Source organism: Sminthopsis crassicaudata, chromosome 3 (genome assembly GCF_048593235.1).
Source record: "Sminthopsis crassicaudata isolate SCR6 chromosome 3, ASM4859323v1, whole genome shotgun sequence".
In the NCBI taxonomy this organism is placed as follows: domain Eukaryota; kingdom Metazoa; phylum Chordata; class Mammalia; order Dasyuromorphia; family Dasyuridae; genus Sminthopsis; species Sminthopsis crassicaudata.
In genome coordinates, this window is record NC_133619.1 from 608,244,688 (window position 1) to 608,259,630 (window position 14,943).

At 37.9% G+C, this 14,943-nt stretch overlaps 1 protein-coding gene across 2 annotated transcripts in view; it reads right to left on the bottom strand.

The window, feature by feature from the left end:
* The window catches only part of KDM1A (lysine demethylase 1A), a 71,354-nt gene that overhangs the window by 4,752 nt on the left and 51,659 nt on the right, over nucleotides 1-14,943 (bottom strand). For both annotated transcript variants that reach the window (XM_074305912.1, XM_074305911.1), the window contains 8 exons: nucleotides 14,567-14,709; nucleotides 7,314-7,404; nucleotides 6,949-7,083; nucleotides 6,001-6,074; nucleotides 4,891-5,002; nucleotides 3,518-3,650; nucleotides 1,384-1,571; nucleotides 745-859 (listed from right to left, as the gene is read on the bottom strand). In XM_074305912.1, coding sequence (XP_074162013.1) covers nucleotides 745-859; nucleotides 1,384-1,571; nucleotides 3,518-3,650; nucleotides 4,891-5,002; nucleotides 6,001-6,074; nucleotides 6,949-7,083; nucleotides 7,314-7,404; nucleotides 14,567-14,709 — 991 coding nt within the window. The remainder of the gene's footprint in view (nucleotides 1-744; nucleotides 860-1,383; nucleotides 1,572-3,517; nucleotides 3,651-4,890; nucleotides 5,003-6,000; nucleotides 6,075-6,948; nucleotides 7,084-7,313; nucleotides 7,405-14,566; nucleotides 14,710-14,943) is intronic.

Below are 14,943 nucleotides of genomic sequence, written 5' to 3' on the forward strand. Positions count from 1 at the left end.
GCAGTTCCTATTCTCTCTGAGTTCCAGTCTTCCATTTCTAAGGCCCACGGAATGAACAGGCTCAGAACATTTCAGAGCACAAGGTAACTGGAGAAGAGCCAGGCATTTGGAGCGCATGGTTTTCTGCACTTTATCAACCTGAATTACCAGGCATTTATTTAGAGGAAAATAGCCAGGATACTTCCCATTAAGCCAAGTCATTTAAACTACAAGCTAATAAAATGTGACTTAAGCAGCACCCTGTCTTCAGTGGAGCACAGAACCATTTGTAATTAGCAGTTAATACTGAATTAGAAACAGAGAGCTTCTGTCTTGCTGGCTATGTCCTGGGACAGACTAAACAGTCCTCTCTAGGTTCTATGTAGGACAGGTAGATCCAGAAGTGGGAGACAGCAGAGAGGTGGAGTCTAATCTCTATCTAACAATCAGAGCTGGGTAAGCAAAATGCGCCACCTCCATGAGAGGCCATGGGCACCCTCTTTCCATGGAGGCTTCTCAGTGGAGCCTGTCACAAGAGAGGTTTTTCCCCTGACAGGACTTGGACTAGATGAGCTGGCAGAATCTCCCCAATTTCCCCAGTTCCAATGGGGAACAGATCCCCAATAAGACATGAGCCAAGCTCGGCTCCAAGGGTCATGTGGATTCTGCAGAAGGGGCAGCAGAGGCATGTGAAACAAAGCCAAACTGCTTGTGCCAGCCCTGCAGAAAATATTATCTCGATGAACAAAACGTGAAAGAAGTTACCTTTGTAGAGGTTCCAGAAGAGGAAAAGCTCCCCTCTGCTCGCAGTGGTGCTGCCCACGTGACCAAACAAATTGACACTTGGGTCCCAGAACACTCGGTCAAAACACAAAACCACCTAGGATGACAAGAACAGGACACAAGGGCAGGTCATGGGCGGCCCTCCTTCCCTACACAGGGCCGCAGCCAGTCTGTGCGAAGAAAATGCTGGCGCCCTCGCTTCTGCCCACTCTCCTGTCACCCTGGCAAGGCAGAGCTCTAGGCACAGGGCAAAGGACCTTGGGCTCTGAGAGTTACCACCTCGCTGGGTTTTCCCTATCTGTGAAACAGGGATGCTGCTACATGCTTTATCTCTTCACAGGATTACTGTAGACTGTAAAACTATTACTGTAAAACTAAAATAATCAAAAGTGATTATGGTCCAATCCTGAATATTTGTGTGTGTACTAAGTTCCAGAAGAGCAGGGATCAAGTATTAATTACCTTCAGAATATAAAGACAAGACTGTAATTATCCTTCCTCCCTCTCCTCAGCTCTGAACACTGAGCTCTGCACTCAGTAGTTGAGTTGCAAATGAATGGGAAATCAGGAGGAAGGGGGGGGAGGGGAGTCAGTCTAGCACCACAGGTGTGAGACAGTTACCTTGTTAAGGTTACCAAATCCCATTCTTTGGACTGCAGACGTTTTCCACTCAGGAAGAGGTGGCACAAACTGAACAGCAGGGGGCTGTTGTTTCAGTACACCCAAGGGAAGAGTACAGAGAACAGCATCACATTTATAAATAAAGGTCTGGCTGGTGGAGCGAGTATTCACAGCTATCACTTCACATCCTGCAAAAGTTTACAGAGAAAAAAAAACAAACAAAAGGTGGAGGTGCTCAACATGTAGTGCAAACAGTCCAAGCAGATGCCTGAGTCTAGGAAAAAAAAATACTGTCATTTAATCTAGAGCATCAAATAAATGCTTGACATTGATTGGCTCCTTTTGTTCTGGATAGACAACAAAGGGTTACAAATTAAGTTCAAGGAAAGGTTCTGAGATCAGTGATTTGCAAATTTTGTGATGACAGCTGAAGGAATGTGTGTTAAAAATTCTTTAACAGGCAGCAAACTGGGATTGAGCTCAGGGGATGGAGTCAGGAAGACCCAAGTTCGAATTCAGCCTCAGACACTTAGTTAACATTGTGGCTTTAGACAAGTCAGTCACTTCTGCCTCAGTTTCCTCAACAATAAAATGGAGATCTTAATAGTGCCTAGCTCAAAGAACTGTCATGAAGATAAGGTGAAATAACATTTATGAAGCACTTAGTATAATGTCTGGCACCTAGCAGGCCCTTAATGATAAGAATGACAACAGTAAGAGGGATGTATATGGCTCTCAGTGCATATCAAATATTGTGCTAAGTACTTGTTTCCTTGATGCCCCTTTAATAGTGTCTTAAGCATAAATAATCTTGTAACAAATATATTTTTCCTCTGTGACAACAAGCACAACCATGTTTAAAGCATTAAACACTTGTTTTTGTAGTGGTTCAAACCTTCAAGAACACACACACAATGATTTTGGTATGACAGTAACAGTCATCAAACTGCCATCATTTTAATTCTTATAGAATGCTGCATATAAAACATTTGTAATTATTTTATGACTTTATTAATTTTACATTTATAATTTTATAAGATAAATTTTAATTTGAAGCTTTTGGGGATAAAAGTTATCATAGTTACTGCAAGAACTTAATGAATAAATCTTAAAAAATAAGTGGCATATTAAATTATCATAGGAATTTATACCTTTTGTTTTTGTTGATGTTTGTTATTGAAAGGGGTCTGAGGAGCAAAAATATGTTGGGAATCAATGCACTAAATTACCTAAAGTCAGTTAGCCCAAACCTGCAGGCCTTATCAATATTGAGACCAAATACCGATTAACACCTTCAATGCTGACAAGATCAGAGTAAGTAAGAATGTGGGGGAATGTGGCCACTGGAGAGGTATGAGACAAGGTACCATTTATAAAGAACAAAAAGAAAGCCAGTTTGGCTGGATTGCTGATTTCAGGAGGAAGAAATGGTCAATAAGGCTGAAAAAATATACACGAGGGGTACCAGGGAGACAGTGGGGCTGACTAAATAGGGAAATGGCATGGTTAGCTCTGTGTTCATAGATCAACCAGTGATATAGGAATAAAGCTCAGGGAAGAGAATGGGGCTAGATTTTTAGTTCTATCCACAGAGACGATAATTAAACTGATGAAAAAACAGGTAAGATTTATCAGGAGGACAGACACGAAGAAGGAAGAGCATAGGATGAAACCCAACCCAAACTTAGGAAGCAGAATATGAAGGATGAATCAGCAAAGAAACTGGAAGAGTGGTCAAACAGATAAGAGAAGAACTAAGAAAGAGGAAAAAAAAAGACTATTTTGTGAGGAGGTAGTCTGCTATGAAAAAAAAAAAAAAAGATTATCACTTGATAATCAGAATTCTGCGACAATCTTTTCTAAAAATAAAAGAGCTACAGTGATCTTGGGTGAAAGAAACCACAGCCCCTAGACATGTCCCTAGGCCTTTCCCCTTGATGAGACTTATCAGATCTCGAATTCTGATAGCATCATATTTAAGTGTCAAAATCCTTCTCCCCCACATGATGAAGCAGAGATCTAGATACCTGCATAAAGTAAAGGAAGATATTTTCTCCATTCACTAATAAGTACTAAAACATATAAAACAGTATCAAGAAAAAAACCCCTTATACCCTGACTGAAGGGGACTTACCAGAAGCTGTGTAGCGCACCTGTCGAACTGCTGTATTCAATTTAATGTCAAGCCCTTCTGCCAAAGCCACTGGTACACATGAGTAACCATTCCTCACGGTCAAGTGACTTCCAGTAAACTCAAAATCATCATCCTAAAGTGAAGGCGATAAGTGATACCTTTAGACTTTCACAAAGGAGAAAATGTCCTCTTTTACCAGAGAATAGCCACTTACTTGTATCACGCTCTGCCAATTCTAAAATAACTAGAAGTCTGTTAACTCTAATGGGAGAATTTGTCAGTGTCATTGAAACGGTAATGATGTTACTGGAGAGGAAGTGAAGAACAACCAGGCACCTTAATGGCTCCAGTTGGCAGACAAACTGAAGGCAATAAGAGAGATCTGTCCTCTTTCAGCTAGTGAGTGATACACATTTGTTAGTGGGATACAGCTTCTGAACCTCCTTCTAATAAAGATGGTGCTCTCTCATACAGAGATATCCCATGCATGAGAAGGAGTTATGAGCCAGATAATCTGTAATACTATATCACCCATGGTTTCATTCTTTTTGGCCTTGGAGCATCTTTGGAGTTCAGGTGAGGGGAGCTTCTTGTCCAAAATACAAGTTGACTGAAGTGGGAACAAAATCAATTCCATTCCTGAAGCACACTGACTTCCCAGACAAAGGCGGTACATGGTTAGGAAGACACAGCCTATAACACTTCTCTAACACAGATGTTATCCAAGAACCCCAGTTTATATAATCAGAACAACATAAAGGTTATGATTGGTTTTATTCTTAACTGACCTTGGTCTTTTGAGGATGCCCTTTTATAATTTACTAGGGAACTTAATTATTAATAAAAACATATTGAAAATGGTTCTTACTTGCTTCAGTGTCTCTGGGTGTACAAAATTCCTGTTGGGAGAATATACTCTAATATACTCTATCCTTATTTCAATTCATTGATGGAATCTGAAAAAGCCTACAAGTATCATTTATATAAATAATGTACACATACACATACATACACACCCACACACCCACACACACCCACACACACACCATACATACATATATACGTACATTATTTATATAAATAAGGAGAACCTTCAGGTAATAGAGCATCTGCCATAAGGTAAAGGCTGAGAACATTTAGGTATGATGCCAATAAATAACAATTCAAAACCTATTTACAGGGGGAAACTGATTATGAGACAAAAATGAGAAGAAAAGCCAACATTTTCCTAGAACATTAGGGAAAAGTCCATGCTGCAGGGTGGCCAAAGGAAGGTTCTTTCTCCAGATGTGATACAAGAGAGTCTTTTTTTGGCTGGTTTGTCTAAACAATTACAATCTTTAAAGCAACATATAACACAGGTGACGAATTACCTGGTCCCAATGTTTAAGAGAGAGGGTAGACAGAGGTGTGGCATTAGCAAATTCGAGATTTGCAAAATGCCAGTCAAGGATCTGCCTGTCTCTTGAGGACAAATACACATCACTGCAAAATAAGAACAAAAAGAAACAATGGTTGGAGCGATTCTCAGGTAACTGCCTGATCTTGGTGCTTGGGGCTGACCCTTCAGGAGAATGTCTATTGTTCTTGTCCATCTGATTAAACAGACAAAAATGTAGCCTCGGACAGAGAATGAGAGTCCAAAGAGATGGAGTCATGTCTTCAACTCTCGGGCTCTCCAGTTTCTCACCAGCTGCCTGCTTCTCTTACATGGGTATTTTTGTCCCTAGCACCTGCTGCCTGGCACAGTGCCACTTCAAATATTAACTAGCGAGGGGACAGAGATCCAGGCAAGAAGGAAGACCTGAGACTGACTAGTTGGGTGATCGTGGGTAGGTGGAACCTCCAGTCTTGAAGGGAGAACAGGGGTTATCATACACCTCCCACCCAGGGCTGATGTGAAGAGAAAAGGAGATATATGTAAAGCATTTGGCAAATTTGAAAGGGCTATATAAATGCTGTTATTACTCTTATCTTACTTATTAATTGAGCTATCTAATTCACAGAAGGTATCATGAAGAGCATACTATACTACTTTGCAAATATAACTAGAAATTACAGTGTTATTTTCTTTTATAATAAGCCACTTGTTATACACTTCATGCATACTTCAACATAAATGTATGTAATAAGTATCATTCAGTCAATTAAACTGGGGATTAAACAAATGCTAATCGAGAGACACCACAACTTTTTATCTTCTATTTTCATAACAAAACGAAAACCCCATATTCTATCATTTCCTTTAAAAATCTATGAGAGTGAAAAAAAGTTAAGGCCACAAGTCCAAGCATTAATGTATACACAAATAAATACAAATGAGCCATTGGCCTTGGAGTAAGAAGTGACTGGATCTGAGGAATGCTGCCTCCTTTACAGAACACGGGCCCAACGCTCTGAAAACTACTGTTCTGCTTATAGCTTCTCAGACCATAAAACACTTTGGCCACATGGTGCAGCACTCTGTGAACATGGGCCCTTACCTTGGAGGGTTGGCTTCCAGTTCTTGTAGCTTCTCTTCTAGTTTTACTTGTGTTTCTGCCAGTTCATCATATTCCTAATCAAATCAAATACAAGCACAGTTTATCACTATATTCTCAAGAATTGTCACTTCATGGACACTGGCCCTTCACAAATGCTGTAACTGAACAATCCAATACTGAGTAACCAGTCATCCTTGCAGGGCTGAGCCACTTGGCACTGGGCAAGGCTGTTCCCTCACTAACAGTCCTATACTTGGGTAGAACTTCCCAGTGATCAGCACAGACGATGATGAATGAATGCTTACTGACTTGACTTGAGCTCTGTTGGCACTTCCTTTGAGAACTCACAGTTAGGGCTTACCATGGGAAGGTTTTTACAAAAACTATGGTAAGATTATCAATTAGTGACTTCCAGTAAACTTACACAGAATATAACAACTAACAATAAGAGCTAGCTATTATCTAGTTAGTCAGGAGAGTAAAAGTCCTTGGTTAAAATACTGTATTGACTGCTATGACTATGTGAAGTCAACGTTAATCTCATTACTGAGCTTATGATTAATTTACAAAAGTTACTTAGTTGTTGGAGAGAGAAAGTCTTGCCCTCTAATTTAATCAGAAACAGGCTGGAACTAATGAAGGAGGTAAGACCAAGCAAAAGATAAGATGAAATTGGTATAAATTTAGAAGAGAAGATGCTAGTGGATAAGAATAATAAAAGAGTAATCATATAAGCCTGGGTAAGTCATTTCCCTGGTCTGTATTTCTTACAGGTCTCTGTTTCCAGTTTGATAAGGCTATAAATTGGAGTAGGACTAAGGTCAGGGAAGGAACAGACTGAGCTTTTGGGGGTTGAGGGAGCTAAGGATGGGACAAAAGGGGTCTCATCTCCATATCATGAAATATTGCCAAGTTTCCCTAATTAAGCTTAGGGGGTCTGTTATGTACCTTGCACAGTGCTGTGAGATCCCGGTGTTTGCTTTTCACAAGGAATTCTGCGGTAATATCTCGAGGTGGCTTTACTTCAGATGCTTCTTTATATTGCTGATGCAGCTCTTTAATCTTTTCTTTCAAATTCACCATCTATAAAATAAAATTGTTGCAGAGTGAACTGCTACATCCTAAGGTCACCTAACTGATGGTTAGGTTTTTTCAGGTTGGCAAGTGGAGACTGGGCAACTTTTGGTCGCGTATGTCAGAATGGGGGCTCATTTTACGATCTGGATCAGGAGGCTACAAAGGTTCCTTCTAAATCTGAGTTTACATACTATAGGTCATGACAATTTTAAGTAAGTCACGACAAAGAACCTCACCTTATTAAGAAGTTCTTTCAGTTCTTCCTGAGTCTTTACTATCTTCTTCCAATGTTCGATCTGCTCATCTTTCACATGCTTCTCCTGTAACCTAAAGAAAAGATCAGGAAACTAAGTACCCAAAACAGTATTCAACTCAGCATGGGGCTTGATGCATTTTAACATTCAATTTAATTGATAAGATCTTTGGGTAATTCCAGGAACTCTTTCCCTTTTCTTTTTCCTGATAAACCATTTAGGAGAAATTTAATATATGCTGAAATATTTTAGTGAGTTTTGGGGTACTACTCTGAAGATTTCTTTTAAGTAAAAATAAAGTTTCAGGAATAAATAGCACTTAGATCACTTTCTTCCTTAAGATAGATAGAGCTATTGTTTTTGTGTGAAGGATAGGCAGTTTGAAAGTAATCCCAGAGAGAGAAGGAAAAAAATTGGTTATGTGGTTTGGAATTTAAATTTTATCCGAAACTCAATTAGCTGCTTCTTGCTCAAAAAAGGCAAAAAAAGAGGGCTCTTGTCTTTTTCTTGACCATGAAAAGAAAAAAAGCTTGCTTAAATCAGGAAGCAATTCAAAGATGAATAAAATTTAATTAAAGAATAAAAAGGGGGATTTAAACAGAAAAGGGGTTTAAGAGAATACCCCTGGGCTCCTCTACCATTCCCACCATTGCCTGTTCTGGATACAGGGATTAGATGTTCACATTAATGAGGTGGGTAGGAGTGAGAGGTGACCAAGAACTAGGAATGCCTTTTGGGAAGGCTGATGTGTTGTATTCTCTTCTCTAAAATATTATGTTCTATGGGAGCAGTTTTCTTGGGGAGCTTCTGGAGGCAGCCTTTGTTTTAGTTCAGCATAATCACCCCAAACGCAGCCAGGAGCTAAAGTCCAAATCATTTATTGTCTCCTTCAAAGTCTTGTCTCTTTTCCTGGGGCCCAGTTAGCTTTAATAGAGGCCTATCTTTCTCCTTGGTTCCAAGAGCTCCCTCTGAATGTCTCTGAATCCAAAGGTTTGTCCTCAGCTTCCAACCAGCACAAAGGTGGAAGTTGGAATGACTCTTGATTCTTCCTCCAAGAGAGTGGGCTTGTGGGCTTCTGACTTATGAATCTTCCAGAAGTCCAAGAGCAGGCTTTTTTTCCTAGTGAGCTTGTCAGCTCCTCCTTATATATGCTCTCTTAAAGGTGTGAATCTTGTGGAATTATAGTAAGTACTAAGTACATGTAAATTAGAGAATCATTATCTCATCAATTCCACTCTGAGTACCTTGTTTCAAGTTCTGGTCCATAACATCTCCTTGTAGGATCAGATCAACCATACTGAACCATGCTAAATTAGATAATTACTGTCTTTATCAATTTCAGTGAATCCTAACACTGATGTATAACTTTCAAAGCTTTACCTAACAGTATTAATTATTTAGGTAAAAGAAAAACAAGGTCATCAAATAAAATGAGAAAGAAACCGCGCATTTATAAGCTCTTAGGAACCAAGAAAAGTAGCAGCATTGCAACTTATCAGGGTTGTGTAAAATTTTGTGCTAAACTGCAAAGGAGAAATTCTATGGAATAAAATTAGTTATTTGGATAGTTTGGAATATGATTAGGAACATAGTACTCTGCCTCTGAAAGACCATTCTGGGGATGTATTTTCCAGTCTCTGGAATCTTGTGAGCTCCAAAACAAGGAGATTGAAATGAGAGGCTGCTACCTGGAATCTGAGGGTGCCTATCTTTTGCCTGGGTTAAAATTTAAAAGCTTCAGGGAAAGACAGAGTGGGGATATGTTATTAACACAAAAGGAAATGAGATGGCTCTTTGGCTAATTTTTGAGAGAAAATAAAAAGTTTATGGAAAGGTGAAAAGATATGGAACTTATGGAAGTTCACTTGAAAAGTGAAATAATTGTTAACTCTGGGCTCTACTTTTTAAAGCACATCTAATAATTTAATTTACATAATTTACACAATAAATAAATAAATAAATAATTCTGGAAAACTGACATTTAATTTTGTGGTTGTAATTTATATTGGGCTTGGCTGAGATTGTCCTATAACTAAATTATGACATGGTAATATGCGTTTTCCTATTAACAGTGGCATCAAAATGCAAGAAAGTATGGATCAGGTCTGAATTACATTCTAATCTCAGAAATTTATTAGACATGATCTTAAATAAGCTATCTTATCTTTGTTTACTTCAGTTTCCTGATCTGTAAAATAATAATAATAATAATAATAATAATAATAATAATAATGGCACCCCCTTCCCAGGATTGTTGTGAAGATCAAAATGATTTAATGACTGAGCCATTATAAAACTGTTAAGTAATTATTATTTCATTGATTGTACAATGAGATGACTCTACACTGACTTTTAGATATGATTAGTATGTCCCAAAAGTGATAAAATGCACGATTTTTAAATATAGGACCTGTGGAAATGCTATGGGGTGAAATGACCTCATCTTGACTAAAAAAGTTGTTTCATGTTTTAAAAACGAGATTGCTATGTTTCTAAATTGTGTTATTTTGTGAAATTTAAGAAACCTTTTCAGAATGTTGTTAGACAAATAACTTCTCTTATAATCTGGCTGCTGTTAGATTATGAATTGCTGCATTTTGAAAAATCTAAAATTCTGAAATTTGAGAAGCCAGAATCAAGAAAACAGGATCCCCTTATCCATTCCTTGTCAAAAAAGGAGAGGAGGGAGCAGTTAGGTGATGCAGTGGATAGAACACCAGCACTGAAATCAGGAGGACCCGAATTCAAATCTAGTCTCAGACATTTAACACTTCCTAGCTGTGTGATCCTGGGCAAAACACTTATTAACTTCGATTGCCTCAGAAAAAAAAAAAAAAAAGGAAAAAAGGAAGAGGAGGGGAGAAAATTACTTATAAAAATTATGAAAACAAAGTGGTTTAAAGATGTAATTTCAATACATTAATATGAAACTAACAGATATTTGCTCTATATCTGAAACCCCAAAATGTGATTAGTTTTCATTTATAAATAAAGGATAAGTAAAATATAAATATTAGGGAACCATGAGAAAATTAATATTCAAGTGAAACTTTGTTATCTGAGGTAAAATTGTTTTGAGTTTTGATTACAGGATTGGTTATTTGAATTGTCATGAAGCCAAGAGTATAAAATGGTATGTGCTGAAGCCTGAGAACTCATACAGATTGTCTCTTTGGGAGAAGTTGAGATGACTTTGGAGTAGCCTAAGGCAGGAACCTCTTGACTCTTGTTTTCCCATTATGTTATTTCTTTTCTGAAAAGAAAAATTTCCTACCTGTTAAAATCTGAACCTTGCTTTTGATATTCTGTGAATAATATGGAGCTTTATCATCTGAAGAGCTGTTATAACTCATTCCTGGACTGATACTGGATAGCTCTGAGTTGCTATAAGATGCAAGTATGAAAAACTTAAAGTTTTAATTTGTTTTTGTGGTTAAATTATAATATAGGGATGATATCCTGGGGGAAGGGAGAATTAGACAAAAAAGACTAATATGATTACATTATTTGCTCTAAGAACTATTTACATATGTATATGGTTGACTTCCAAATGTACCTAAATTGGAAATTCTGGCTTTATGTTCTAGTAACAAATTCTCAAAATTAGATTAAGGATTTTGCCACTAAAATAGCACTGATAATTGGGAAAGAAAAAAAAAAAAAAGAAAAAAAAAAGAAATTATCTTCTTATAATCTAATAATTTTAAAAGACAGAAAGTTTCATTTCTCAAATTATGCTCTTAGGCTTTTTTTTTTTCCTTTTTCTGCTGAGGCAATTGGGATTAAGTGACTTGCCCAGGGTGACACAGCCAGGAAGTAGTATTACATGTCTGAGATCAAATTTGAACTCAGGTCCTCCTGATTTCTTTTTTTTTTTTTTTTTTTTTTGGTTTTTTTTTAAATTTTATAATTATACATTTTTTGACAGTATATATGCATGAGTAATTTTTTTTATATAATATTATCCCTTGTATTTATTTTTCCAAATTTTCTCCTCCCTCCCTCTACTTCCTCCCCTAGATGACAGGCAATCCCATATATTTTACATGTGTTACAGTATAACCTAGATACAATATATGTGTGTAAATCTAATTTTCTTGTTGCACATTAAGTATTAGATTCAGAAGGTATAAGTAACCTGGGTAGAAAGACAGTAGTGCTAATATTTTACATTCACTTCCCAGTGTTCCTTCTCTGGGTGTAGTTGTTTCTGTCCATCATTGATCAACTCGAAGTGAGTTGGATCTTCTTTATGTTGAAGATATCCACTTCCATCAGAATACATCTTCATACAGCATTGAAGTGTACAGCGATCTTCTGGTTCTGTTCATTTCACTCAGCATCAGTTGATGTAAGTCTCTCCAAGCTTCTCTGTATTCGTCCTGCTACTCATTTCTTACAGAGCAATAATATTCCATAACCTTCATATACCATAATTTACCCAACCGTTCTCCAGTTGATGGGCATCCGTTCATTTTCCAGTTTCTAGCTACAACAAAAAGAGCTGCCACAAACATTTTGGCACATACAGGTCCCTTTCCACTCTTTAGTATTTCTTTGGGATATAAGCCCAATAGCAGAACTGCTGGATCAAAGGGTATGCACAGTTTGATAACTTTTTGGGCATAGTTCCAAATTGCTCTCCAGAATGGCTGGATTCTTTCACAGCTCCACCAACAATGCATCAGTGTCCCAGTTTTCCCACATCCCCTCCAACATTCATCATTATTTGTTCCTGTCATCTTAGCCAATCTGACAGGTGTGTAGTGGTATCTCAGAGTTGTCTTACTTTGCATTTCTCTGATCAGTAGCAGGTCCTCTTGATTTCAAGGATAGTGCTCTATGCACTGTGCCACCTAGCTGCCCCGGCATTTTTTTTTTTTATAAAGTTTCTTATATAACAGGTACCACATTTAAATCAAGATAGAAACAGTAAGGGATTGAGATTCTCTGAAATTTCAGGTGAACTATGGGTTCCTAATTTGATACTATTCTCATAGCTCTGTTGTTAATAGGTTCAAAATCATGATAGTTTTCATCATATGAATTAGCATTAAAAAACCAAATTTAAAAGACTGTACTAAATTGTATTATCGGCAGATTTTAGCAAAATTACCCAGGAATCCTTGGGACTGGAGCCTTCAGTGCTGTTCTGAGAATAAGGCCTATTCCTGAATCCACAAAAAAAAGATATTTCCAAGGACAAGACAACTACCTGGGACATTTGGGATTCAAGATGAAGTGATTAAATAGATATTGGGAGTGAGTTACAAGGGCACAAAGAGATTTGATGTTATTTTAAAAATTGATCATCATTGATTTGCTTTGACTTTTTGTTTCATGGCATTTATGTTTGATGAGGTGGTTTTTTTTAAGTCTTCCTCAAAATTAGTTCATTGCAAATATTCTAAGAAGTTTGATCTATGAAGCTGATTTAAACCTATAAAGTCTACTTAATAAGGTTTGTAATATATCATTTTTATTGTACTTAGACTGGATGCTTCCCAATGGTCATTTCTTTGTATGCAATGTTGATTGTGAGCACAAGCACATTAAAAACCTCATAAATTTGGCTAATAGGTAAATGATCTGTGGGGGAAAGAGCCTGAGTCAAAGGAGAAGGGGGAGGAAAAAGGGAATTGAGAGAACTTTGGGAATTGTATGACTCAAAATGATTGTAGCTTTGTGAAACAGATTCCATTTTGAGACCTAAGTTAGTAGGAATTGAGTGACATCCTGATTCATGTCCAGAAAAGTCTACTCGCTTGCTTTCCTCTTCCCAACTCTTGAAACTCACTCATCCCCCTCCCAGCTGAGCCCCTAATCTTCCTCTAGTTAGAAACCAGATTTCACCTGCCATATTATGTACTAAGAGCTATGCTAAGCCCTGGGATTACAAAAAAAAAAAAAAAAAAAAAAAAAAAAAGAACAAAAGTAATGACAGTCCTTGTTCTCAAAGAGCTCATATTGTAAAGTGCTTAGCCCAGTACCAAACATAGAGAAATTGCTATAGAAATCTTATTTTAATGATGGTTATTGTAATAGGTGAGACATGTAAACAACATGTAAGTACATACAAAACATATACAAAGCACACAGAAGGTAATAATGGAAGGTACAAGGACCTTGGGGAAATAGGCATAAGCCTCTTGCAAAGGTGAGTCATGTGCTAGGTTATATATGGAAGAAAGCCAGAGAAATCAGGCTGTATACACGAGGGACCAGCACATTCTAGGTATGTTGGAGCAAAGGCACAGAGAGAGGAACAATTCTATATGCAAGCAATAGCAAGGAGGACAGTGTGAGGAGAGGAATAAAATGTATGAAAACAGGAAAGAAAGAAAAGGGTCAGATCATAGAGAATTTAAATGTCAAAAATGCTTTTATTTGATTTGAAAGGCAATAGGCAGTCACTGGGGCTCACTAAACATCAAGGTGATGTGGCTTAAGGCCTACAGATTCCAATGGGAACATTATTATCATTGATTTTAAAAACAAAGTCCAGGCTTATTGTAATTTCATTTCACATAGGACACATTCAATAACCAGCCTGGTTGAAATATGTGCATAGGATATTGTCTACCCTATGTAGATTTAATTTTTCAAAACATAAAATATTGTAGTGTTGTGATATTATGTTAAAATAAAAATGTACAATAGCTTAAAAAAAAATAACAAATAACTGTTAGTACCAGCTCTGGACACAGAGCTCCGCCCTTAGCACAAACAGTACTTGGGGCCTCCTTGCCCAGAACTTCCCCCACTACGCCAGCCCCCTTTCTCCCATTGGTGAACGCCTCTGGGAGCTTCCAGGTGGAGCAGGGAGTCTGATCAGCTATCTTTTATTTCCCTTCCTGGTTTTGCTTTTGACCTCAACACCATGCAGTCTTCCCAAGGCAGGTACTTCTTCCCACCCTCCGGCTCCATTTAGCTCCTTTGAATGTGCTGCCTTCTCCTAATGGGGTGTAATCTCCTTGAGAGAAAAGACCGTCTTTTCTCCTTGTCTTTGTATCCCCAGTGCCAGGTACAGGGCCTGGCACACACTGGACAAGCACTTACTGCTTGCTGCATGCCCAACAACCTCTATGAGGTAGGCAGTAGGAATAAAAATTTCCCCTCATTTTATAGAGGAATAAGCTGACCTGCTCAAGATGACCCAGATAAGTGGGGGAAGCAGGATTCTAAGTCTGAGAACTTCTTATCCAGTACCCCATACTACTCCTCTAGGTACTTACTGGATGACGACCTCCAGGGCTTGACCAAGTGACACAGGCTTATTATTGAGGACATTGAAGTCTAGTTGATGACTGAGGTAGGAGGTGGCTTCCAACAGTCGATTAAATTCTTGTTCTACCATTTCATCTTTTTCTTTTGGAACCTGAAAATCCAAATAATGGGGTTTGTCCTCATAATGGAGAAACCATAAACAAACACAAAACTGTCCATAAAACATCACAAAATCAGGAAAGGTTAAAATGCATAATCTGGAAGGGGTAAATTTGGTTCAAGTTTATTTTCTTCTATCATTCCATTAAATTAGATTATGAAAATGCACTGTCTGTCTCTGACATCCCCCTTCCAGAGATGGGACTCTACCCAGAAAGAGGGCAGG